Raw genomic sequence first — 25,330 nt, 5'->3', positions numbered from 1 at the left:
CTCCATTTCGACGACCTCCTTCACCACCCGCCATGCTCGCTCGCAGAGTGGCCCTCAACCCCGCCGCCAGGCGTGCGTTTGTTGCACCATGCGCCCCCCGTGCTAGGATGTACACGTCCACGCCTCCACCCTCCCTTGTCTCCGTCCTTCCCTTCAAGCACACCCCGGAGGAAGCTCGGGGCCGCCTTATGCAGATCGGCCTCGCCGCCACTGGTGAGAAGACAGAAAAAACAAAACAAAGGACTTTTGTTGTTTTATTAAAAAAGGCTGACGTCGACAAGCAAGCCCAATGAACATTCTGTTGTCCCTCGGCATGCGTCTCTTCGGCGCCGACATCGAGCCCATCGGTCGCGAGCTTGGACTGGCCTCGAACTTGAAGCTCACAGAGATGAAGGCCGCCTACTATCCTGTCTGGGTCATGGACTTGCTTGTGCAAGGCAAGGTGACGCCGACACAAGGTGGAAAGGCAATGGACGCTTCCCTTGCGCTGCGTGGGGCCCATATCCCAGGTGCGTCACAGCTCGTCGCCACACGCTCGGTGTCTGACCTTTATCCTTAGGAAACGCGTTCGCGCCCTTGTCCTACATTTCATTCCAGGTTGCAAAAGTGCCCAAGAACGAACTCAAAGAGTACAACCCACGGGAGGACCTGAATCAGTTTGGTTCTGGGTACGAGATTATCGAAGTGCCATTCAACGTATCGCCATTTGGAGTGCTTGACAGTGCGCGCCGCAAGGTTGGACACAATTGCCATGTCAACGACATGCGGATCGACGAGCGTGACTGGAAGACCAACCTTGCGGCTGCCTACCCCGTCATGGTGCCCATCTATGTGGCCGAGTTTGAGTTCACTCCCGATTCCAGCGATGAGTCGTCGTATTCCTACAGGGTCGTCATGCACGCCGGCGAGGAACAGGTGAGAGTTGACCCAGTATGGACAGCATTACTGACAGGTGATTCAGCTGTCCGAATGCTCAATCAACTGCCAGGTTCCCCCCAAGGAGATGGTTGGCGAGCAGGGCGAGTCCAGGTACTGGCTATGGACCGTTCCGTTTGTGGATACCACTTCGTTCGTGCTCCCCAAGGCGCCCTTCACGGGGAGTGGCTTCCGCAAGACAGAGCCGACTAGCAAAGTGGTGAATGACGCCATCATTCAATGGATGGCACCGATGACCGATGGCGACTCTGTGCCACCATCGCCTACACTCTCCGTGGCCAACAATGTCGAGCTCAACTGGTTTGACGCCCGCATCCAGCGGTGGATGGGCGAGGAGGCCCAGCAGAACCAGGCATTCTTGGACAGTGCGGACTCTGTGGCTCGGTTCGCCCAGACAATGGCCAGTTTCCAAGAAATGGGCCTGCCTGATGGTGTGGACCCCGTGGCCACTGTTGTGAGGTTTGGCAAGCGCGAGGCTGGCCACAAGATGGTTGAGCGGACCCCTCGGAGTAAGATGATGCACGAGATGGAGACGAGCCTCAACGAGGCGATGGAGGAAATGGAGACGCTCAAGCCACAATGGCTGATCGAGTATGAGATCGACCAGGAGACGGCTGCCGCCCAGCAGAAGAAGAAGAACAACAACAAGGACAGCAAGTAGACTCTAGCACCAGCCATATGCATCTCCCACCATTCTGCATGTCAACAGAGCTCACCAGCAGTATGGCAATCGCCACACTCCATCGATGACGTCTGGTCTCGGGACTCTGGCAGCAACGACTGAGCGGCGTTATGAGCGGGATTAAGTGGCTGTGGCGGCACCGGGGGGGGGGGGCGGGTGGACCTTGTTGTTGCGTTCCCTGCCTTTTCAGCCCTGTGTACCTGTTGTGGGTCGCTGCGAGCACCGCACACGGGATCAAAAATGTATTGCACGCTGTACGACGTGCGTTTTGCCGGATTTTGCTGCTTTTGCTGGGCGGCGGGCGTGGGCGGGGCGGGCGATGCACCGCGCACAACAGGCATGGCCGCCAAAGGGCCCAAGAGATGCAAGAGAGAGGGGGTGGCCAGCCAAGCCACCCCTGTTTCCACCCATCTCCTGACCACACACGGCACCTGGCAGGCAGCGCAACGCAGCCAGCACCACCTGAGAGCACCACCTGGCGCCACCTGTGCACCCACACCACCACCACCCATTCCACATCTTGCACTCTCACAAACCTCTACACAATCCATCTCCCATCTCCCCCATCCTCCCCCTCTCGCCTCCTCTCATCCCCTCTCCCTAGACGCTCAACACACACCCACACACACACATTTCGCGCAGCATACCCAGCCAGCGCCAGGCCCCCCATCCCCCCCGTCTCTAAAACCACACCGCCCCTCGCGCGTTCCCGCCACCTCGTCGCCGTGCACACAGCGCACACTTGGCACTGCAGTACCGCATAACACATCCACACACCACACCAGCACCCCCACGCGACTGGATCTATTCTTCGCGATCCTTCGCCGTTGTCTCTCTCCACATCCGTCTCTTCCTTCACCTCTCCCCACCCACATCACCATGCGCTCCGCAGTCGCCCTCGCCGCTGTCGTCCTTGCGCTCGGCGCCAACGCTCAGGACCTCTCCGAGGCTAACAATGTCACGTCCCTCCTGGGGACGTGGTCGTCTGGCAGCGGTTCCGTCTCCACCGGTGGTGTAAGTCTATCCCCCCACGTCCATTCATGGCAGTCGCCGGCAGGTGGCCGCCACGCGCGCACGCGCGGGCATGTAAACATCTGCATGCGCGCGCAGTTATGCGCAGTGTCCAAAACTTGGGATTCCACAACGGCAGCGTAGCTGACCCTCACAGTCGTTCTGCACTCCCGCAGACATGACCTTCACTTACCCGAACAATACCGGTATCTCGTACTCGTTGTGAGTGACCTTCATGTCTCTGCACCTCGCGTCACAGACATGACTGACGATCCAGCACCGATGACGGCTTCTTTGAGGAGGCCCAGTACCGCTACACAGCCAACGGCACCAACCCCAGCTGTATCCTTGGCATGGTCCTCTGGCAGCACGGCACCTACGTGCTCAACACCGACGGATCCATGACCCTCAACCCGTTCTCTTCGGACGGCCGTATCCAAGTGCAGGATCCATGTGCCGCCACCACTAACGTCGTCACCTACTATGACCAAGTGGTACGTATTCGTCTCGTTGTGTGCGCCCCCGTTTACGCAACTTCTGACGCGCCTTTAGACTACATTCTCTGACTGGGGAATCGTCATCGACGGTGCCACTGCCAACTACGCCCTCAAGCTGAACCGTTTTGACGGCGCCAAGCTTGCTCCTGTGAGTAGCCAACTTGAGTGGCGTGGCGTAACAATTGCTGATGACGTCCTTTTCAGATGTACCTCATCGCCCGTCCCCCCAACATGCTGCCCACCCACACCCTCACCGGTACCAACAGCACTGGGCAGACCTCATCACGAAAGCGCTCCGTCCGTGCCGAGCTCCCCCACGTCAAGAAGCGTTCCTCGGCGTCGGTCTCGGCCAGCACTGGTATCCTCAGTGTTGCCGGCTCGGCTCTCGCCGTCGCCGTGCTTGGCCTCTCCATCTTCTAAATTGAGCTGTAGCGGGCTGCAGGAGCGGCGGAGGCCCTAGAGCATGCGCCGGACTCGCGGGAATGTCGACCAATCCCACCCTCAACACCCACGACCCGAACGACCAAACATCCACCCATCTCCCCCCACTTTTTGACCACCCTTTGCTTACTTTGCTTTTCATGCAAAGAAGCAGAACAATGGTGGTCTGGACATTTTGATACACTACCTTTTTTTTATCACGGCCTCTCGACGGCGGCCGTGTACATACATTTTTGTCGCGGCGCAAGCAAGTATACCCTCTCCCCGTGCCCCCTGTACGTCTGGATGCATATGGCACTTTACATCAAACGGCGCAGCAAGTTGGTGACGAGTCGCAAAGGGCGGTTGTGTGAGATGCCTCGAGGCGGGCCGCTTGTTCGTGTTGACGTGAGGGCATATGTGTAGCTGGATCTGTTGGACGAGCCGGGGCGTGCAAAGACCGGAGGCCCGGAGGGCCCACTGGATGCATCGTCAGGTGTCCACGCAGCATGTGCATGTGGGCGAGAGGATCACACGGATTTGCTTGAGCCACAGGCGGCAGGTAGATGGGAAGCAAGCACCCATTCTGTGACGGCCACAGCTGGGATGACGGGGACGTGAGAACCGAGTATGAATGCCCGCACCGGATACCAAAATCAATTGATCGAACCGTAGTGTGTTTCTGGACCAGTGAAGAAACCCATAAGGGGCGGCAGATGACCAGGCATTTCGTGACCACTTTGCTTGCGCGTCTTCTTGTGAGAGCCGATAACCAAGTATCGCAGTGGGGAGGTAGGTCCCTAACTCTTGTAGTGTGTTTCTCCAGCAGCCACATACCGTCTCCGCATAGATCCATGGAGGGCTAACCCACAAGCCACAAAGCTGCTTCAGACATTAGAATGTAAGCATCGCCTGTTAACCGCATGCATGTACAATGTATAGATACACAGGTACACAGAACTTGTACAGAACTTGCACAGAGCTCGCACAGCAATGTGGATGGGAGAGGCAACAGAGTTGGAGATGCCACTAACCGTGTGGAACGGGAGCAAACCCACGTGATACTGACGGGGCTCGAGGTTTGTTGTTTCTTTCATGACAGACCTCTACCATCCTCTCGCCCTCTACAACTCTCTCATTCCGTTGGCGGACAGCCGCACAGCATCCATCCGCCCAAGAAACTTTACCATTATCCACAAACCAGACCGCCATGGCCACGCCCTTGCGCCGTAGCGCTCGCGCGCGTCCACAGAGCACACAGAAGACCTCTCGCCAGCCAACGCCCGACTCTGACGAGTCTGAAATCCGTGTCCCAGACGACTCTGACTCTGAGGATGAGTATGTCGACGATGGCGCCGAAGCCGAGGTCGAAGAAGACGAGGGGATGGAGGTGGATGAGCCGGAACCCGAACCCGAGTCTGAGGATGACGAAGAGGAAGAGGATTGGGCCGACGAGGAGAAACCCAAGCGCGGAAAGGGCAGCAACGTGACTCCTCGTACACCCAAGACACCCAAGACGCAGCGTACACCCCGCGGCGTCCGTCGTGCCAACCTCACTCCTCGAACCGATGCTGGACGACGAAGCACGGCTACTGCCTTGTCCAACTCGACTCTCAACGCCTACCCGCCCGCGTACCGTGACTTGCTGCTCCAGAGCGCCAACAGCCTCACGCGCAAGGACGGTGGCGAGCGCCCACCACCGCCGACACTCAAAGCACCCATCTTCCCCCTCGGCGTGGTCACCCCCTTCAGTACGCATCTCGCCAGCATGCCCCGTAGGGAGCAAGTGGCCACTTTCAAGATCACGCCCGACGACAGCCCGCACAAGGAATCCCGTCGTGATAGGATGCGCGAGAAGGCCAAGCGCGTCGCTGTCATCCCTCCTTGGCAGGCATGGGAGGGCGAGGGTTGGTGGCCTGAGATGTGTGCTGGGGAGGCCGGCGAGGGCAAGGGAAAGGGCAAGGCCAGCTCGGTGGCCGGACCCGTCGAGGGATGGCAGTGGCGCTCCGATGTCCGTCTCGGTCTCGACGGTGTGGGACGCGACGCGGCCAAGAACGTCATTCCCGCCAGGTACGTGATAGTCATCGCGCGAGAGTTCAACAAGGCTAATGGTAAGCGAGGGACGCAAATATGTCCCGTCCGCGGGCCCTGTTCATCTCAACATTGCCTCGCTCAAGTCAGAGAAGACTGTCGAGCTCAAGCAGTTTGACACTACCCCCATTGGTGAGCTTGTCGCTGTGCATGCTGTACCAGCTAACAGGCAGACGCGTTCATTTCGACCGGTTTCATCGTCGCCGCTGGCGCACCAGTCTGGGGTCTCGACTGGTGTCCATACCCCGACCGCCTGGCTATAGAGCACGGTGGAGAGCAGTATGTCGCTCTGAGTACGATTCCTGAGGACATTCAGCCGGCGATCGGTGCTCGCTGCTCCCCAGATGCTCCGGGTTCGATCCAGATCTGGTCTGTTCTGGGCCCCGAGGCGGGCGCCTCGTCACGACCCGAGGGCAACACCGCATGCGAGATTGTGCTCTGCCTCTCGGGTGGCCCCGCGCTAGACATTCGTTGGATGCCCCTTGGCGCCTGGGACGAGATTGGCGGCGACGGTGTCCCCAAGATTGGTATCCTCGCCGCTGTTCAGCTTGATGGCAGCCTCGCGTTCTATGCCGTACCCCACCCTCGCGTCCTGCGTGACAAGGTTACCGAACCCGGCCCAACATACCTGCGTGCTGAGCCTCTTCTCAAGCTGAGCATTGCGGACGCCGCTTGCACCTGCATCCAGTGGCTCTCTGGCCACCGCATTGTCACTGGTCTTGCCAATGGTTAGTTACCGAGGTCACCACAAAGCTATCGTTGAGCTAACGCCTCAGGCCACATCGTCGTGTGGGATATTGTCGATGCGCTCATCTCTCCGCCATCCGAGCCCCCGCTACCATCCATCTACGCCACGGTTGCACTCTCAGCTATCCGTTCTCTCTCGACCGGACGCTGCCCGCCGACCGACGCCGATGGCGACCTCGATTACTCTGGCGAGGCACTATACGTTGCCTTTGGTGCAATGGACGGCACCACCGGTGTGCTCGACATGCGCGACCCCAGCAATGTGGTTGAACTGAACCGCTCGCGACGTGAGTATTCTGTGCTCTGTGTCTGGACAGAATCCATGCTGACTTGCAGTGCCCTGTATGGCCACCGCGTGGTCGCACCATGTCGGCGTCCCGCTGTATGCTGATGTCGACTACATGGTCATCATGGCCCAGACGCGCGCCAACCTCGGTCCTGCGACCTATTATCTCACCCCACACCGTGGTCCAGTATGGGTGAGTTCCCACCACACCCAGCATACACGCTAACTTGTGCAGGAAATCAGCACATCAGACTACCACACCATGGTCGCCTCAGCGGCCAGCGACGGCTCGGTCCTTGTGTCAAACTGCGGCACAGGCTTCTACCGTCGCAAGCAAGGCGTGAGTCGCAGGATGACCAACCTCCAAAGCGTCTCATCCACTGACAACCACTCCAGGGCATGCTCTTCCAACGCCTGTACGAGCTCGACTATGACGAGCACACACACCAGTACAGGATGACGGACAACTATCGCGCCGAAGCCTCTGGTCTGGAGGAAGCCACCTCCAAAGCCACGCACAAGAACTCGCGCACAAAGGGAAACCGCGCCGAGGCCATGGCCCCGACCACAGGGGACGCGGCAGTGGTCAAGTCTGGTGCTTGGAGTAAGCGGGTGGCGGCACACCGCGTCGCGTGGCAGAGTGGAGCGGGCATGGCGCGTGCAGGCTGGATCGCGAGCGGTGGTTGGTCGGGTATTGTGCGCGTCGAGCAGCTGGTGGGCAAGTGGCTGCCACAGCCCAAGTAGGCGGAGTAAGGGAAGGGATTGTGTGCGATACGGTTTGGGAGGGAAGCAGCTTTGGCAACAGAGCATGGAATGCAATGTACATACATAGTCTTGATACGAAACACCTGTGGCTGTCAACTACGCAAGGGTACCACGGCCGCGGCCGTGTGCAGATGACTTTCTGCTGCTAGGTGGCATCTTGACAACCACGTCCTTGTGTTCCCAATACAACCTCTCGGCATAACATATTCTCATAATTTTTCGAGCGTGCTTCCCTCTATGTGCTGCATTTCTCCTCCTCCGACGGGGTCCTTTATCTGGACCCAGCAACTGCAACTACAGCTACACGTTAGAATGAAACGATCTACTCCCACAGACGACGGTCGAGACTGGACAGAGAACGTAAGGGGACGCAAAATGCGAATGGCAATTAATTGGGTATTTATTTTGGTGGCAGTTGCAACAGTTAATACTAAAATCTGAATGCATAGCACCCCCCAGCTTCAGGGCATGGAAGTCCAGCTCCCCACTCGCCTCTTCACCTATAGATGGTAGAGTTATGTATCAAGCTCCTCAGTATGGTGTAACATCACACAGCCGCTGATATGAGATACTGTGGCCATCTGGGACACCTCCGTGCATTTTTTGACAATAAAACAGACCCTATACATACGTATGCGAGGAGTACCATGCCGGAAGTCCTGGACCGAGAGTGGGTGTTTACCAGTCCACTGCTGGGACGTACTGTACGTACAGATTCTTTTCTCGAATAAAGCACTAAAGGCGGCTCCCGGTTTCCACAGAAAATCCGCGTGTCCTCAATACCGGCATGAAACATCGACAAGGCCCACCCTCGACGGCCCCCCGAGCATCATTACACGAGGTGTACTGGCCGACACAGTGAAGACCCAGAAGCCAAGAGCGTGCGCCACGTGCGGGCAGGCGCAGACACTACGTTGAGTACAGCCAAACCAGTCGCCACACTGGCGAGATTACCGACGCGACAGACGCGACGCGACGGATGCACGCACGACTCTACTGCGCGACCCTCAGGGTGCCGTTTGGCGCGGCCAACCGCGCGAGAACTTTTGAGCGGTTACCGCGACAAGGTCGCGGACCACAGGAACGCATGTAGAGACAGGGGTCTGACGTTGTACATGATCTCTCGAGTCGAGCGGAGGAAGACACGGTGCGGGTGGACAACGGCCTTCCAGAGTGAAGCTGCTACAGTTGGTGGCTAGCGAGGGGACCACCTCACTCTGCAGTAACCCCGACAACGACCATGAAGGAGAGCCGTCGACAGAAGGGGCCCGCAGCGGCGGCGATCCCCCCCCCCCCCCCCCCCCCCCCCCGGGCCTCCCAACTCATCACAGCTGACCTGGTCTCCACGAGGTCCTCGCTGCTCAAGACGCTGGAAGCCCAGGCTTTAGGGAGGGTCTGCAGCCTTCCAGGGAGGCTGAAAATGTCAGGTGTCCGACCGTAACGGTGTTGGAAGTAGCTGGGCTCGGAACTCGTGGAACTCGCGAGTGCCCGGGGATGCGGTGCACTGAGAAGGACAAGCGGGCAACACTCGACGTATCGACCCAGACGCTCCAGACTGACCAAGCGTCCGTTCTCCTTCCCCCCCCGTGGCACACAATGTCTATCAGCAGAGGCTCGGACGCCAACAAGGCGAGGTTGACTGGTTGCGACGTCTCAATGCCGCACAGTTGGAGGGCGGAATTCATGGGCCGACAAGGGGCAGCAGTAGCCGTCTGGGAACGAAGGTGGGGAAGATCGACAGATGAGAGAAGGTGGGGAGGATCGACGGCGGATGGGAGGATTCGTAGTCATTGCTGCTGTGCCGGACAGCTGCACTGCTGGTCCGATAAGGAGACGCGTATACGCAACGAGTGTGGCCCGTGTATCCGCCGGCAAGTCGCGGCAAGTTGTTTGCTGCAACGCGAATGACATGTTGACCGACCGGCAAGTCGCGGCAAGTCACACCGCCGGCGAGGCTCGCCGTACTGTGCTGAGAACTCTACCTCCTTCAGCAGCCGCAATGCTTGGCCCCGGTGTTTCAATGCGCTCGCCAGTTGGCCAGTTGGCCGCAAACCCGTAGTTTCCTGCTGCCAAGGCGCGGCCTCCACAAATCCATGCAGCAACATGACGCGAGAATCGCTGCACGGCCGCGGGAGATTGCGCAGCGGTGTGCTGCTAATCGGTAGAGTGCACCGACCGGAAGGTGATCCGAAGGTCTTGTCGACGTCGACGGGTGCGGTTGCCGACTGTAGCCGCCGCCGGCCACCGCCCCGATGCAGCAACCTCCGCCTGCACCCGTCGTACCCGCCCCGAAAGACCGGCGCTGTCGAGGGTTCGAAATGGACATGTGCCAGGCAACGGCCAGGGTAACGGGCCACGCAGGGCCACATGGGCGGCAATCGACCCTTTGATTTCACGGCCTACATCGGCGTATCGGTTTTTTGCGAGGCAACCTTCGTCTCCAGGCTCATGGCTATTGGATCACACGGCCGGAAGAGCTCGCAGTGCGCTGTCCCCAGGGCCCCGTACAACGTCGTTCGCCACAGAAGAGGACCCCCTTGGCCAAACTGGGGATATCTGGGGCAACCTACGGGGGAAACTGCGCACACCGTGGGTGACGGGGCCGGGGTTGAGGGGAGCCAGAGTACGGTACGTCGGACCGGAAGGTCACAATGTTGATGATTAAAAGACATCGCTCTCAACGCTGAGGGCTCCACAGTTCTCCACTAGACTCTCCAACTCCTCATCTGAGGCCCCAGATCACACACCTTTGACTGGCTCAAGACACCTAGCCCGCTGGCTCTCCGACAAAGTTAGAACTTTTCATCTCACTCTCATCCCACCCCATTCGACTCGACTCGACTCGCACAGCAATGTCGACACCATACGAGAAGGACATCCCGGCCCATGCCGAGGACATTGACACTGAGAAGGGCTCCGTCGCCAACATGAAGCCCCGCACCGGTGACATGGCCCTTGCCCTCGTTGGCAACGAACGCATCGACCTCACCCAGGAGGACGTGAGTGCTTTATCATGTGGGGTGTGGGGTGGTGATCAGTGACGTCTGGTCACTTCACTCCTACCCACTTGTCATCCTGGTCACAAGCTGACATGCATCTAGAACGACCGCATTCGTCGCAAGACCGACAAGTACATCCTGTCGATGCTCATTTGGGTCTACTTTTTGCAGATTCTCGACAAGTCGGTCCTCGGTGTCGGCAATGTCTGGGGCCTGAGCACCGACACCCACCTCGTTGGCACTCAATACAACAGTGTCAGCATCATCTCCGCCGCTGCCCAGCTCTGCTGGATGCCCATGAGCAGTTACCTCATTGTTCGCGTTCCATCTCGCCACCTCATGGCTATCCTCTGTTTCGGTTGGGGTGCCGCCCAGGCATGCATGGCCGCCTGCACCAACTTTAGCGGCCTCATGGCCTGCCGCTTCTTCCTGGGACTTTTCGAGGCCGGCTGCCTTCCCCTCTTCTCCATCCTCACCGCCCAGTGGTACCGTCGCTCGGAGCAGCCTGTTCGTGTCGCGGCCTGGTACTCGACCAACGGTCTCGCCACCATCGCCGCCGCCTTCCTCTCGTGGGCCCTGGGTCACATTAAGAGCGACCACATCCACGCGTGGCAGATCATCTTCATGGTCGTTGGCTGCATTACCTGCATCTCTGCCCCCATTGTGTGGTGGATCATCGACTCGGACATTCCCACCGCCCGCTTCCTGGACGAGCACGAGAAGGCCCAGGCCGTCGAGCGTCTTCGCGCCAACCAGACCGGTACCGGAAGCCACGAGTTCAAGTGGCAGCAGGTTTACGAGGTCTTCTACGACCCCAAGTCGTACCTCTGGGTCGCCATGTCGCTCCTCCTCAACGTCGGCGCCAGTGTCTCCAACGCTCTTGGCCCCACTCTCATCAAGGGAATGGGCTTTGACACCTACGTCACCACTCTCCTCAACATGCCCTTTGGTGTCCTCCAGTTCATCTGCATTCTTGCCGCTTCGTACGCCGCCCAGGCATGGCGCATCAAGTCGGGCGTCCTCGCCATCTTCGTCGTTCCCGTCGTTGTCGGTCTCGCCCTCCTCTACTCGGAGGGTCTCAAGGGTGACGCCTACAAGCAGGGCCCCGCTCTCGCTGGCTACTACCTGCTCTCGTTCCTCTTCGGCTGCAACCCTCTCATTGTCTCGTGGATGATTAGTTGCACCGCTGGTCAGACCAAGAAGTCGGTCATCATGTCCCTCTACAACGCTGGCTCGAGCGCCGGCAACATTATCGGCCCCATGCTCTTCCCCTCGTCCCAGAGCCCCCACTACGTTCCCGGTATCCGCACAGTCCTTGCCATCTTCTGTGCCCTCCTTGCCGTCGTCGGTATCCAGGTTGTTGTCCTCCACGCTCTCAACAAGGTTCGCCAGAACCAGCGTGTCAAGAACGGCAAGCCCAGGTTCATCAAGGACACCTCGATGGAGAGCAAGTATGTTGCCTTTGGCGAGGGCAACGAGGACACTACCGATGCTGCTCCTACCGCTGAGGGCGAGGCGCCCGTCGCCCGCGTCATGCTTGGCCAGAACGCCCTGCTCGACCTTACCGACTACGAGAACGACGAGATGATCTACACCTACTAGAAACGCACTTGCATAGGAACAAAGTCTGTATTGTAACATTTATCATGAATTGTTTTGCTTCACACGTCTCTCGATCTCTCGGGCCATGGCTTCCTTTTCGCAGATAATCATGCACATGCCTCTGTGGCTCTGGAGTACGTACGACTCGCCCCGACTGAGTCGTGGATTACGACTGTAAAGTCGAGTCCTGTACAAAAGATGAAACCTGCAAAGATTACGACTTGCAGCATGCAGCAACCGAGACGAGTAAACCAAAAGGCACTAGTGCACACTAGTGGCAGTCGGCTGTCGAAAATGACGGGTCAGAATAGCCGTGTGTGGCGGATGATCACTACACCTCTACAACACTCACTCCACTCTTTTTCTGCTCAACACTGTCCATACATCTTCCGTCGTCCTGTCTTCACTTGAGCAGACAAGCAAAAGGAAAGGTCTCACTGGGAATCGAACCCAGATTACAAGAACAACTCTCAGGTCAGAATCTTATGTACTAACCGTTATACGATGAAACCCGTTATACAGATTACAAATTTGGAATGGCCGTCAACTGTTTGCCCTTCTCCCTCTTCATGCATTCCTGTTCTCGCCTCTACACGTGCTCGTGGGATTGACCAAGACCCTTGGCATCAACGTCCACTGGTCAGGGACTGGGAATGTGGTGTTCCACGAGCACCACGTGGGACTCTTGCTGCCAATGTGGCGGGCCATACGAGTCCTCCTAAGCGCCCATATGCTTAATGCCACCAACCGCCAGCCGCCGGCTGCATGCCCTCCGTGCCGAGGTCGGTGAGCCCGGCGAGGTCGGCGAAGCGCTGTACCTGTTGTATAGGGGAGGCACAAGACAGTAGTGTGGCATATTCGTTCTATGCCGGACGATTCAGCGAGGCCTACGTAGGTTAACAGTTGCCCCCGGGGAATTGGATCTCATAGTTGGCCCGAATGCCCGTAATAGCATGCATAACCAATGCCACCGTCCATTGCCGTCCCAGCCTTGTCTCTGGAGCGTCTGTAGCCGCTGTGACCAGCTAGCGCCGGACCCTCCATGGATCCATGGACCCGCGCGAAGTGGTGAAATGGACATATGAGCGGCAACTGGTCGTTTTCCAGATATGGCACCGACTGACGGTTACCCGTTTCTCCGTCTATCCATCTCTGGATCTTCTGGATCAATGGGATCTGCGAGAGTCCGGCAGATTGTCCGGTAAACATGGCCAGGTGAGCGCGTAGAGCTCGCTACGCGTAAAGGAAATATCATGGAAGGTCGTTTCTGTAGCGGTCGGCCGTCACCGGGACGATCATCAACAACGTCGGGTCTCTGCCCGGAAAATCGTCGCCAACCGGTCCATCTTCGGCACTCTGGGACTGTACATGCCCTTGTCACATAGCAGACCCCGCACAGTACTGCGAGAAACGATATGCAACCGGCCCACTCGGCGGTCGTTTTCGGTGTCAGTCCGGGCCGATAATTTAGCAGGTTGGCAACTGGCAGCTGCTGGGTGCAGCAGTCAACGGACCGCCCCCCGTTATGCACTCGGCGCGTTCGGCGTCGGCCCGTCGTTACGTCCATGCCAGCGACGATTGCGCCGCAAACGGCGGCCGCAACGGACATTGCGGACCTCGTGAACGGCTGAACTGTGGCAGACCGCTGACAGCCGGCCGCACTCCGCAGCGAAATTGGCTGTTGCCTCGGAAAATCGTCTTGTAAACTACGGCACCGGCCATATAATGCGGACGGCGTGATAGGCTGTAATCCACCGACCCGCGGACCATTGGCGCTCGCTTGCGCAGGTTTGAACAGTTGCAATGCTCCGCGGCGCGCCGAACACCCAGGACCGGCATGATGTGCAAGGCATGATTGACAAATCGGACCGACAGCGCATATTCATGAGGGTTAATTGGGATTTATGGATCTTTGCCGGAAGTAAGGCGAGGGAATAGGAGTCCCGATAGCATCGGAGAGAGCAGCTGGCTCCCTACATGCAATCCCCATGCTGCGTCCCATGGGTCACGTCGGTCCGGCAGTCACGCTCCACGGCGTGTTGACCGCGGCGTGGCGGGGTTCGCTGTTTCCTCGGATGCAAGAACGGAAAAGTCTGGTCCGGGACTCTCACATTGCCCCGTGGCAATCGCACATATCGTTTCGTTCGGTACTCGCTGTTTCGCCGGTACTCGCTGTTTCCTCGGTACTCGCTGTTTCCTCGGTACTCGCTGTTTCCTCGGTCCTACGTCGTGGTCCCGAACAGTCAAACGGCGCAGAATCGGGCCGGAACTGTGCATAGCTCCAGGTCATAGCCCAAGATACTTCCCAACGGCCGTTGGGATGTTCGGTCCCGCTACCGAACTGCCGGACGCTGTTAAACGGCGACCACCGACGTGCCGGTCGGTTGAATGCCAGAATCTCGGTACCACGCCGAGTCTGGTGCAGTTCTCGCATGTATTTCGGTCCGCGCAGCAGCTCTGGGATATCGACAATGTCATAGCTCGGTCTATACGCGGCCCGGTGACGACAATGTGCGATGCCATGTTGCTCCTGACCTATCGGTCCGGGACTGCAATAACAGCGACGTCCGCACAGGTTACCGCTCCTTGCTGGCGCACATGGACAGTGGAACTGTAGTCTGGGCCCGTTACCGCACCGAGGGGCCGATACTTGTGGTAGAATCCACCCGGCCGCATGTGATAATCCACAATATCCGTGGAAACGACGGATGTTGATTGAAGGCGTAGATCTGCCACAGTGGCACACATTTCCGTAGCACATGCCTCCATGGACGACCGTAACTTGGCACTGTCGACTTTCCGCGTACTCCGCGTCCGCGCGTCGACGACCGACATCACACCGAGAACACGCGTGCTCGGACCATCACACCCACGACCGACGTCGCCGTCCCTACGTCTCGCCCTGCCATGGGACAGACCGAACTCATGAGCGGGGGCCAGAGTCCGCTCATCGTCGGGATGGCCAGTACGATGACGGCGTAGCAGGGACGTACCTGGCGTGTATGCAGCTGTAGAGCATCGAGGTCAGAAATGCGTAGCCAGCGGTTCATGCACCTTGCATTGTGGGCTGCGCTACAGTGCACGCAGTTGTATTTGTTTTGTGTGGCAGCTTCTGTGCAAGGTGAAGTGCGCTGCCATAACTCCTTGAAGGATCCCATGGTCAAGTCCCGTTCACGAAAGCACTCACATTCAAAGTGAACACATACCCTCTGGTGATTATTAGAGATTTTCAGTGATTTGTTAAGCTGGGCACCGCCACAGCTGGACGCCACCACTGGCTTGACCCATTTTTCGCGGCGAGGATTTTCCGGCTATCCGCCGCGCCAGCCCGTGTGTGCATGATCGTCAGGCAAAATCAGTCGCCCTATGTTCGTCTCGCAAGGTCTACCCAACCGCGCCCGTCATAGTCCGCGCGTCGTGGTGCCGCGGCCGTCCGGATCGTGCAGTAGACGTCAGCCCTGTGAATGAAGAATGGACCAGGAAAGCAGCCGCGGCCGTCCGGACCATGGAGGAGACGTAAGCCTTGCGCGTATGAACAAGGAAATCAGCCTCGCCGCAAGCACGCGCCGCACCTATCACAACGTCAACCTCGCTCTCTGTCCTAAGCTACGGAGCGCGGCTACAGTCGTATCGTGGGCACGCTGACTCTCCGGATCATGCATGGCACTCGTAATCACACACAGCCGGGAAAGGTGGCACGTCAATCCGGGCGCCAACTGCCACGCTACATGTTGTGCTTCCCGACGTTGGAGCACATGTTCCGGGTGCGAGCGAGCTGCAAGGACAATGTGGCATTGTGTCAGTGGAACATGTGCGTCCTATAGAGCAATGTGGTGCCTGCGATGGACTGGAATGGTCTGGAATATGTCCACACACACACGCATGGGCCTTCGGTGATTATCATGTGGCCTACGGCTCACACCAGCGTGGTACGCGTCTGATTTCTTGGGCGAACACACGACTGCTGCGGTGGGTGGCATGCTGCCTACCGCGCTGCAGCGCGGTTCCAGCCTTGGCCAGCCGGTCAACATGACATATCAGATACGAGCCGCAGAAGGTGCCTCATGATTCCATGTGCAAGCCACATGGACACATGCCTCTGTCGGAGATTCCGCGTGCAGACGTACAGACAGCGCATGTGATTTCCACGTACTCGCATGTATTTCCTATCACAAGCGTGCGGGCCAGCCACGGAACATGTGCTCGTCTTGCTCCCAAAGCGCCACCACACGCGCAGCGACCTGCTTGCCCCACTGTTCGCCGTCTTTACCGCGCGTCTACTGTGCTCCACCACATGCCTTTCCATCTGCTTGCCCCACTGGTTGCCGTCTTTACCGCGCGTCTACTGTGCTCAACCACATGCCCTCCCATACGCGCGCATGTGAAGGTTGCTCTGCCAAGCGGCAGCCTTGTCCAGTGGCGAGCTGGTGGCCCACTTGTCAGTCAGGTACCATGTGCATCCGGCGGCTCGGCAGGTCAACATTCGCCCTTGGCCATGCGTTTGCTGTCGAGTTGGCAACTGTTCGCCAGCTCTTAGCGCGTGGTTCCGTGTACTCCGGGCAGCCCATACGACGCGAGAGGCGACACAAGCGACGTCCATGCGGTTGACGCATGGCGCCTAAGCGGATGTTGGGTATCCGCTTCGTCTGCGCGTGGGTCGCTTGCTGTGGAATCCACCGTTCAGGCAGCTGTCACCCTCAGGGCCGCACAAAACCCGCACTGCCATGAGGGAATGTTGCTTTGGTTGCTCCCAGCACGGTGTACGCGCTCGCTTGGCTCGTGGACCAGCGTGCAGCCCACCACTCTAGAGACTGTTCGCTTGTGTTAGTCTGCACTTGGCGCGGAGCACGCGCACTGATCGCCGGAATGTTCGGCAACTAGTTGCAATGTTCTGCAGCACACGGTGTGTCTCCAGACCATGTGATTGTATTGTCCCCAATATCCCCAATGTACTGTAGTGCACTCTCCTTCGCGCGGAGTGACGTATGCATGAGAGCCATGTTGATCCGGCGCATGTTGCTCCCAACCTCCTGCACAGCAGAGAAACCACACGCGTCCGGGTGGACGTGGGTTTGCCGTGATCCCGTGAGGTTCCATGGCTCCGTGGCTCCGTGATCCATGGTTGGGGCGGGCCGAAAATCAGACGCGTCGGCGAGGTCCGCTAGGAGCTAAAATTTTGGAAAACATGCTTTTGTCCGGTGTTGGCGGTGCCACAATCATCCGCATCTGCAACATCCACGGTTACATGACCCGCAGAGGCTGATCTCACAGCTCCGTTCCACCTCCAGCTCCGTTCCGGAATGGAACATGTTGATCCTCCTAGTTTATGCATGATCATGCGTACCGACGTTAAGCCCAGATACACGAGACAGGCGAGGTCCGCTCGGTTCAGCGGTTCTCGTTTGTGCGGTACCGTCGTGCGGCGAGCTCCGCACGGCGGTCCTAGACGCTGTAGATGCTCAATACCGGCCGGGATGTACGGATCCACCGTCTCAGCGGTTGTTTTCCGCGGCAAGGAGCCGCTCTTGCCGCGGTCAAGACCCGCAACTGATGTCAAGCACCGACACCGATGTGATCGGAGGTGGACGTTTGGCGCGCCAGCGGAGAAACGTCGCTTCAAGCGCCTGGGTCCTTTGGCGACGGAACTTTGTGAACAGTCGTGGGTGTAGTCGGGTTGGGTATACCCTCGGAATCGTTATTGGCCAGCCGTACCTCGTATTGGGCAGAACGCGTGGATTTCAACGAGCGTATTGGCTATTTCGTCGCCTGGGTCGCCTCCAAATTGTCCTTCCCTTTCTTTTACCCTTCGTTTAACCCCTCTGTTGCCATTATTGAGACCATGTATTGCCGTTGCGGCTGTTGCCTAAACGTTATGCCCGGCATAATTTGACCGCGGCCGCTTTCGCCCCCTCCTATTGCCTATACCGACTTCCAGTCCTGACGGGTACACCGCCGGACTTACAATCCACCGGTCCGCCGACCGCACCGCGGCGACCATTCCGGGATGGAATCTGGAAAGACGCGGGCATGTGTCCGCGGTGAGCCCGTATGCCGCCGGCATTGACCCGATCAAAGTCCCACTTCTGGCCGGGACGGAGGGAACAGGAGGACCTGCAGCACATTCCGGACCGTAGCCGGCGGCAGCAGAGCTTGTGCAATTGCAGTTGACTGGGTGTTGCGGGACAACGGATAAAAGCCGGTTGCATATCGTTTGGGACTACGGCACATGTCGGTCCGTAGCCGCCGGCATTGGCGACCATCCGTTATTCCCCCTCTACTGCCCTGGCGCGTGAAGCGGTTCGCGGCCCGTTGTTCTACCGTTCCAGCACTGGTGCTGGGTTGATTTGACCAGGAAAAGCGGCAGTGTGCGGCAATGGCATACGCAGATACACGTGAACACCCTACTAACCACCGCTAACCGCCATTGCGATGAGAGGAGGAGCGCCGTCCACCGTCCATAGCCGCACAGTCTGCCCTGCAATCTCCCGGCGAGGAGCGCTCCCCTCGCCGCTGGACCGAGGGCGACCCACGTCGACCGCGTGTAGCGGCCGTCTATTCGTCCAAAACGCCGAGGCCGGTCCGGGTGCTCGAGGCAGCACCGACGACCGCTCCGAGCGCGCCGATCCCTCCGAGCTGGACCGAACTTGTGCCGCGGTACATCCGTCGCGCACGGCGGCCTCGCCGTAATCACGCCGACCGGGAAGACTCCGGAAAACCGAGGGAGCATCCTCGCACCCGTCCGGCGGCGTAGCGGTGTAGCTGCACTGGAGCTACGAATACAGTCGGCCCGTCGGAGGGCCATCGCCCCGACAGCGCGACAGACCCGCTCGCTACGCGCTAGTACCGGCGAGTTCGGGGCTGCAGGTTGCCCATTGTCGACACTTGCCGCCGGCTAGCGTCCCGTGAGCGATGGCAACTCGCCGACACGCTCGCACCTCCCGGTGAGATTGTCCGAAGATACGCGACTATCTTGGACATGTGGGACATGTGGACAGTCTTGTTCCCTGGAAGATTTGTGAGTTGGAGGGGAAGAAGGAATGTGACGAGGTGTTTGTTCGGGTACCCGAACTGTCTCAGTAGAGTGTTCAAGTTCTTGCCCCGTGGCGTTGTGTGTCAAAAAGTGTTTGTACATCCATCTACTGCTGTAGCCATGGTTTAACGACGCTCTTCCATGCTTATGCTCCACAATCCCCTACAACCTCCGCCTTGCTTCTCTCTCGTCTTCTCTGTGATGTCTACTTAATAATACTCGGTCTCCATGACACACGCCCATGGGGAGAGTTTGAGGTGCCAGCGCCTGCGCCGTTGTTGTTGTTGGTGTCGCCGTTGACTCGACATGCGTGTTCGCTTCCGGGCCGCCTTGGCTTTTTGCTTGGACTTGGAATTGCGGGAAAATGTTGTTGTTGATCTTGCAGTGGGATGTGTATGTGTACGCTTGGGCGTGGCGTGTTGCGTACCGTCGCTTTTGCGCGACCGCCAGGGCCACCACCAGAAGAGGCGAGACCAGCTCGAGCCAGATGATTGAGTTCGAGTGCGAGTGCGGGAGGGAAGGGGACGGGGACGAGGAGGGGGACGAGGTGGAGGTGGAGGTGGAGAAGAATGTTGGTACTGGTGGCGATGACGCAACGACCAGCGGAAACGTCGAAGCCTACCAAACCAGCGTGGCCAGTGCCAACGCAAGCGAAGTGGACGGCGCGAGGCAACTACTTGCTGACCTTCTTGCTGGTGCTCTTCCCGAGGGTCTTGGACGACTCCTTGGCCTTGAAGGACGAATGCTTGTCCTTTGAGCTCTTGGACTTTGATTGCTTGTCCTTGGAGTCTTTGGCCTTGGAGGAGCGGTCCTTGCTGCTCTTGGACGCGGTCGCCGATGCCTTGGACTTGCTGCCGCCCGTGCTGTCCCGGTTGTCCGCCTTGCTTTTGGAGCTTGCGTTCCCAAGGGCGGGTTTGCGGCTCGCGGCGGCGTCTACCGTCTTTGAGGAGGGGTTTCGCTTCTTGTCGGCGGGAATGCTTCGCTCAGGCACAAGCGACGTACGAGATGGAGTAGACTCATGCCTCGTGAGCTGAGAATGGGACCTCATGCGCTCGTTCTCCTTCTCGGCTGCGCGACGCGACGAGTCGCCCAAGGAGACCACGGGGTAGCCGACAGGCTGTGGCGGCTTCTTAAAGCTGAACATGGTGCGGTGTTGGTCGGGCGGCATCGCAGCAGCTGTGACAGGCATCGGGTGGCTCTGCGTCTCGTGGAGCCAATGGTTACTGTTGTCGGGTGCCGACGAGCTCGCAAGTGCTGGGGTGGACTTGTTGTTGCTGTGGCCAAATGGCCACATCTTGTTCTTCCACTTGCCGTTGGCTGCATGCTCCGATGTTGTGGACGAAGAAGGCTCACGAGCCGGTGCTTGTGCTTGTGGCGGGGGCGGAGGAGGCGGAGGAGGGTGGTACTGCCAACTGTGTTGACCAGGCACACCGCTGGGGAAGGCCAACTGAGGGTGCACTACTGGCCCCATAAATGCCGGTCGCTGTTCAGGTAAATGGGCGTACCTCATCTGTCCCGGTACTACAGAAACACCAGTGGCCTGGGGTAGAAGCGGTGCGGGGGTTATCATACCGTCCGAAACAGGGAAGAGGCGAGGTCGCACCCGCGGCGAGTCGAGGTCGGCTCCAGTGTCGTAGGCATGGTCAGCCTCGCTCAGCACTTTGCCATGCCGAGGAGGCTCGGGATGCTGCTGCTGCTCTCCACGCAGGAGGTTGGAGCGGTATGATGTCGTCGCGTCGTTTGGTACACTCGAGCTGAACGTGCTGCGGTGGTGTGGGATGACGTTGGCCATGGTCCGTGGCAAGCTACCGAGAGAGCTGGCACTGCCGTTGACCGAGTGGCCTGGGCTGAGCTCGGTGATCTTGGCGCCACCAGGCTGTGCATCGGCGTTGTTCTGCTCTGGCGGCAGGACGTTGACAATGACCTGCAGCTTGGCCCCTTGGGGCAGCTGGGCGATCGTGCAGTCGACGCCGTTGCCATTCGACGCCAGCATGTCTGGTGACCGGCTGGCTGGCTGGAGGTGCACCAGGGGGGCACCTCGTTTGTCAACTAGTGACTGAGAGAAGCCATATGGAGTAGAGCCATTGGGTGGTGGCGACATGGGGACGCCGCGGACAGTCTCAATCCTATCAAACTGTGGGGAGGTGGGGGACCTGTCGAAGTTGGGGCTATGGACTCTGGAGCGCGACATTTCAAGAGGTACCACCGGTGGGGACTGTTGCTTGTAATGGGGAGGGAAGGGGAACCCGTCGATTGGGTCGTGCAGAGTGGTGCCAGTCTCGGAGGCGTCGGATGGGGTCAATGACTCTCCCAGTACTTCACGGTCACGGCCAGATACGAATGCAGTGTCTGCAACCTGTGTGAGAAGAGGGGTAGCCCCATTTAACGCTCCTCGAGAAGAAGTACGCCTCATGAGTCGGATGGGGTCCATTTGGACGGCTGGGATTCGAGCTTGGGCCGGTGCCTCGGAGGCGGTGTGTGCGAAGGCCGACGGAGGTGGCGGCGGTGGGGACAGAACCCTCTTTGCGACAGCAACAAGATCCGCATCGGAGGCTGAACGTGGTACGAAGCTGGCCCGATCTCGAACAGAACCACCAACCGTAGCTGAGAGGTCTGGGGACAGAACCCTCCTCCTGTCTCTGTCTGGGCGTGGAGGAGGAGGCGCTGCGGCTGTTGTCACCTTTCCAGCTGAAGCAGTTTGCAATGTAGCACCGGTGGCAACTGTGGGAGGATGAACAGGGCCATGGTTCTGTCCAGTATTAGTGCGCCTGAACGCCTCGTTAGTGACGAGAAGCGTGGCGTCGTCGGGACCACGCGTGAATGCCGCTCGAGAAGATCGTCGTGGTGGTGCAGGGGACACGACTGCGGCCTGGCGGTCGACCCGGTCGACGATTCTCGTGGGCACGTTGTCTTCGCGGCGGTGGTGGACGGTCGAGGCACTGCGAGACAGGACGGTGGGGGCGAGTGGGGCCACATTGACTGGATGCTGAGACAAACTGGCTGATCGAGCGCGGTTCTCGGGTTTCGGCTTGCGAACCTCGACGACTACGTCGGTGGCCTCAGGGGTAGGCAGGTGGCCGGGGTGGCCATGTGTGCCATGCCTCAGGCTCACATTGCTACGCGCACGGTTAAGGAATGAGCCAACAAGTCCCCTGTTCGGCGACGGCGTTCGGGGGGGAGGTGCAGCTCTGTTGACACCACTCGCTGCTGCAGGCTTGTCGACCTCTGAGATAATGTCGAGGGGAAAGTCGAGTGCCGAGTTGAGGTAAGCCTCACGCTGTGCACGCGCCGAATGGGCGGCGGCGGATGCCTGTGGCGCATGGTTCGCACCCGTACTCGCCGAGCGCGACAGGTGCTCTATGCGGGGAAGTTCAAACTCTGAGCTGAGGTGTGCAGGCTCCACTGGGGTGGCGGCGAGGTACGCGTTGGGAGGCGGCTGGCGGACAGGGCGGAACGACTGCGGAGGAGGCGGCGCTGTCAGACCTGGCTGTGGAGGCAGTGGCCCACTTGGGGGCGGCAGCATCGGTGGTCGAGGACCGTCCGCTGTGAGCGTGGACCGCCGTTGCGATGGTCGGTCCGGGATGGGGGATGGTGTGGTCCGTCGACGAGGTGTCGTCATCCTCTCAGCCCTCGCGGCAGCGGCAACCTCGGGCAGGTCGACATGTGTCCATGCCTGCGACACGGCGCCGACACTGATACCGGCTGGACTTTTGGATATCCGACGCGGTGCAAGGTCGACGTTGTGTGTCCACGCATTCACGCGGTCGTTCTTTTGGTGAAACGCGTTAATAGACGAGGGCGAAGGCGAGTAGGCGGTGTACGAGACCTCTGTCGCAGGCGGCATGGCATTACGAGAAGGAGGTCTGGCCATGGCGGCAGGGAGCCGTCAAGGCTGCCTAGCGTGCACGACGTGGGTGCAGGCGCGGGCGATGGCGATGGAGAAGGTGTGGATGATGGAGAGGATGCGGGATGTGTGTTTGAGGACGATTGCAGTGCGCGTGAGTGCGTGATGCGTGAGCTTGTCCAGAGGCGTCCAGTGCGGCCGGTGCCAGCCCACAGCACCGGGCGCGCGCAAGAGGCGTATGCGCGAGCGCCGCAGGCCATTATGGGGGGTGGGGGGGTGCTCTGGATGCTCGTGCACAGACGGTGCCCATGGTGGGTACGGTGGTTCATTCCGGCACGCGCTAGGTGCGTGGCGACTGGAGCCCATTCTGGCCTCTGGCCATTCTGTGATCAAGAGGCGCGTCTGCGTACGGCAATACACGTCCACCTACTCGCTCGCTCGCTCACTCGCTCGCCACCACCAGCAGGCCAGCAGCCAACGAGGTCCTGATATGCACCTGTTTGTTTTGTGTTTTGCTACCAGAAATGGAATCTTATGCCAGCCCCCCGTGTGTGTGATTGTCATTCCGGGGTGGTGGCTCTGCATTTGCTGCGTGCCCCCCTCGCCGCACGGTCCTCCTGTCGTCGACACTCTGCTGGTGTAGGAGGCTCGAGCGCCTAAAACAAACGTGACCACAGCGCGCGAGTGGGCGGAGGCGCGGAGAGTGGGTGTGCGTTTTGCACTTTTGGGTGGCGTAGTTTTGTGGCAGCACCCCTTTTTCTCTCTCCCTCCCTCCAACCCGAAACATATGCCCGGGGTGCATATGGTGCATTGGAGCAGCCAACATGTGCTTGGCAACGCACATGAGGTCCCAGGTCTGTCTCGTTCTAGATCTTCTGTAATCTCTATCGAGTCCACACCCAGCTCGCGGCACACCCTCCCCACACTCGTACAATCGTCCGGGCTCCAGAGTCGAGGCCCTGTCCGACGCCAGCAGGCACCAAGCGCCCACGGTCCACCGTGTCACCCACTCCCAAGTTGCCGTGCTCGTTCCAGCCTCCAGTGTAGAGTGTCTTGCCACCATCGGCCACAACAAGCACATGCTCGCTGCCGGCAACGAGGGCTGATGTAACAGCGTCATGGTCAGGGAGGAGGACGGGACCGCGGGCAGCAGCGTTATTGTCGTGGTCGTCGGCCCGGCTCGCGCCCGAATTGGCGTCCGCTGGCGTATGGCGCAGCAGCTGGCCGTGGGTGTTGCCCCCCTGGGACCATATTGCGTCGCCAGTGAGCAAGTAGCTGCCACCCCATGTCGCACCGATGCAGCGTACATGGGTGATCATGCTGGGGAGTGAGGAGGGGGAGGACAGGGAGGAAGAGGAGGACGTGAGGCCAGTGATCTGGCCTTTTGCATCGCTGCCCCACGCGAGAACGGTGCCGTTTGCGCACAGTGCAATGGAATGAGCAGCGCCGAGCGCGAGGTCGATAACGTGTGTTCCGCTAGGGATGGCGAGGTTGATGGGCGTCGGCGGGAGTGTCGTCGGTGTCGCGACAGCCTTGCCTTTACCCTTGGTCCCTCTCGTCGGCGGAGGCAAGGGCACGGCGCTGAGCTCGCCGCGCCGCGCGGCGCCCCACCCAACCACGCGCTGCGTGCGGTTGTCACCATGTCCGTGGCTGACCACGGCCACGACATGTCGCTGTCCACCGTGGAGATGTTCGACCCATTCGCCGTCCTGCAGCGCGGCGTCGACTCGCATGACGGCAGGCTTGGACGGGGCCACGCCGATCTCGCCAAAGTCGTTTGAGCCCCCAGCGACGACCACCTGCTCTGGAAACGGGCCAGTAGCGTGGTGTCCTTGTCTTTCATACACGACAAAGCTCGTGGTCCAGGTCGCAGCCACCTTGACCGGCTCCCATGTATCGTCGAGGCCAGCGTCGCGAGCGAGGGAGAAGGGACGAAAGGAGGTAGCTACCGTTGGCGAGTCTGTAAGCGCACAGCGCAGGCCCAGCTGGCCGTGGGTGTTCGTTCCAGCACCCAGGAGGACGTTGCGTGGTGTGGCTGCTGGATCCTGAGACCGGAGACGGATGAGGAGGAGCGCATGCGACGCGGCCGAGACGAGGTCGACAATCTCACAGTCCTCGCTCACAGCCCAGGTTGGGCACGATGGGTCAAACACGCACGGCGTGAACGACGAGACGTCCTCGTCGTGGCCTATTGCGAGCTGGCCGGACCCGTTCGAGCCGCAGGCGACGAGTGGCATGGATGGGACTGGAAGGAGAAATCAAGAGATCGAGTTGTTTGGTGGTGCGAAACAGGGGGGAAGGTTGAGTAATGTTCTGACGTCAACATCTCGGCAAATTGAATTTAGTCAGTTGACGATTTCTTGGAATCGATTCCCTTTCTCCGCGAGATTTCAGTTTTCATTGCGCTGCTGGGGTCCACC

At 59.4% G+C, this 25,330-nt stretch overlaps 6 protein-coding genes and 1 non-coding gene across 7 annotated transcripts; 4 read left to right on the top strand and 3 right to left on the bottom strand.

The window, feature by feature from the left end:
- Positions 1-32: 32 nt before the first annotated feature.
- EHS24_000303 (uncharacterized protein) lies at positions 33-1,597 on the top strand (the record flags this gene model as incomplete). The annotated part of the gene is made up of 4 exons (XM_028616137.1): positions 33-213; positions 282-509; positions 560-915; positions 962-1,597. The coding sequence occupies 4 exons, from the start codon at positions 33-35 to the stop codon at positions 1,595-1,597; spliced, it is 1,401 nt and encodes a 466-aa protein (XP_028479994.1).
- A 900-nt stretch (positions 1,598-2,497) lies between these two features.
- Positions 2,498-3,546, top strand: ROT1 (Reversal of tor2 lethality; the record flags this gene model as incomplete). Its single annotated transcript, XM_028616136.1, has 5 exons — positions 2,498-2,632; positions 2,787-2,851; positions 2,907-3,123; positions 3,182-3,274; positions 3,331-3,546. 5 exons carry the CDS (start codon positions 2,498-2,500, stop codon positions 3,544-3,546), a joined length of 726 nt encoding a protein of 241 aa, XP_028479993.1.
- Positions 3,547-4,756: 1,210 nt separating this feature from the next.
- Positions 4,757-7,414, top strand: EHS24_000301 (uncharacterized protein; the record flags this gene model as incomplete). The annotated part of the gene is made up of 7 exons (XM_028616135.1): positions 4,757-5,616; positions 5,663-5,769; positions 5,811-6,365; positions 6,414-6,671; positions 6,721-6,863; positions 6,906-7,010; positions 7,067-7,414. 7 exons carry the CDS (start codon positions 4,757-4,759, stop codon positions 7,412-7,414), a joined length of 2,376 nt encoding a protein of 791 aa, XP_028479992.1.
- Positions 7,415-10,287: 2,873 nt separating this feature from the next.
- On the top strand, positions 10,288-12,036 carry EHS24_000300 (uncharacterized protein; the record flags this gene model as incomplete). Its single annotated transcript, XM_028616134.1, has 2 exons — positions 10,288-10,434; positions 10,537-12,036. The coding sequence occupies 2 exons, from the start codon at positions 10,288-10,290 to the stop codon at positions 12,034-12,036; spliced, it is 1,647 nt and encodes a 548-aa protein (XP_028479991.1).
- Positions 12,037-12,465: 429 nt separating this feature from the next.
- EHS24_000299 lies at positions 12,466-12,548 on the bottom strand. Its single transcript has one exon. It is a non-coding gene; the product is annotated as a tRNA-Gln (tRNA).
- A 7,191-nt stretch (positions 12,549-19,739) lies between these two features.
- On the bottom strand, positions 19,740-22,937 carry EHS24_000298 (uncharacterized protein; the record flags this gene model as incomplete). Its single annotated transcript, XM_028616133.1, has 3 exons — positions 19,740-20,513; positions 20,670-21,415; positions 21,779-22,937. The coding sequence occupies 3 exons, from the start codon at positions 22,935-22,937 to the stop codon at positions 19,740-19,742; spliced, it is 2,679 nt and encodes an 892-aa protein (XP_028479990.1).
- An 857-nt stretch (positions 22,938-23,794) lies between these two features.
- Positions 23,795-25,147, bottom strand: EHS24_000297 (uncharacterized protein; the record flags this gene model as incomplete). Its single annotated transcript, XM_028616132.1, has 1 exon — positions 23,795-25,147. One exon carries the CDS (start codon positions 25,145-25,147, stop codon positions 23,795-23,797), a length of 1,353 nt encoding a protein of 450 aa, XP_028479989.1.
- Positions 25,148-25,330: the final 183 nt, after the last annotated feature.

Source organism: Apiotrichum porosum (genome assembly GCF_003942205.1).
Source record: "Apiotrichum porosum strain DSM 27194 chromosome Unknown scaffold_1, whole genome shotgun sequence".
Classification (NCBI taxonomy): domain Eukaryota; kingdom Fungi; phylum Basidiomycota; class Tremellomycetes; order Trichosporonales; family Trichosporonaceae; genus Apiotrichum; species Apiotrichum porosum.
Note: the sequence above shows the minus strand (reverse complement) of the source record. Positions and strands in the feature narration are given on the sequence as shown.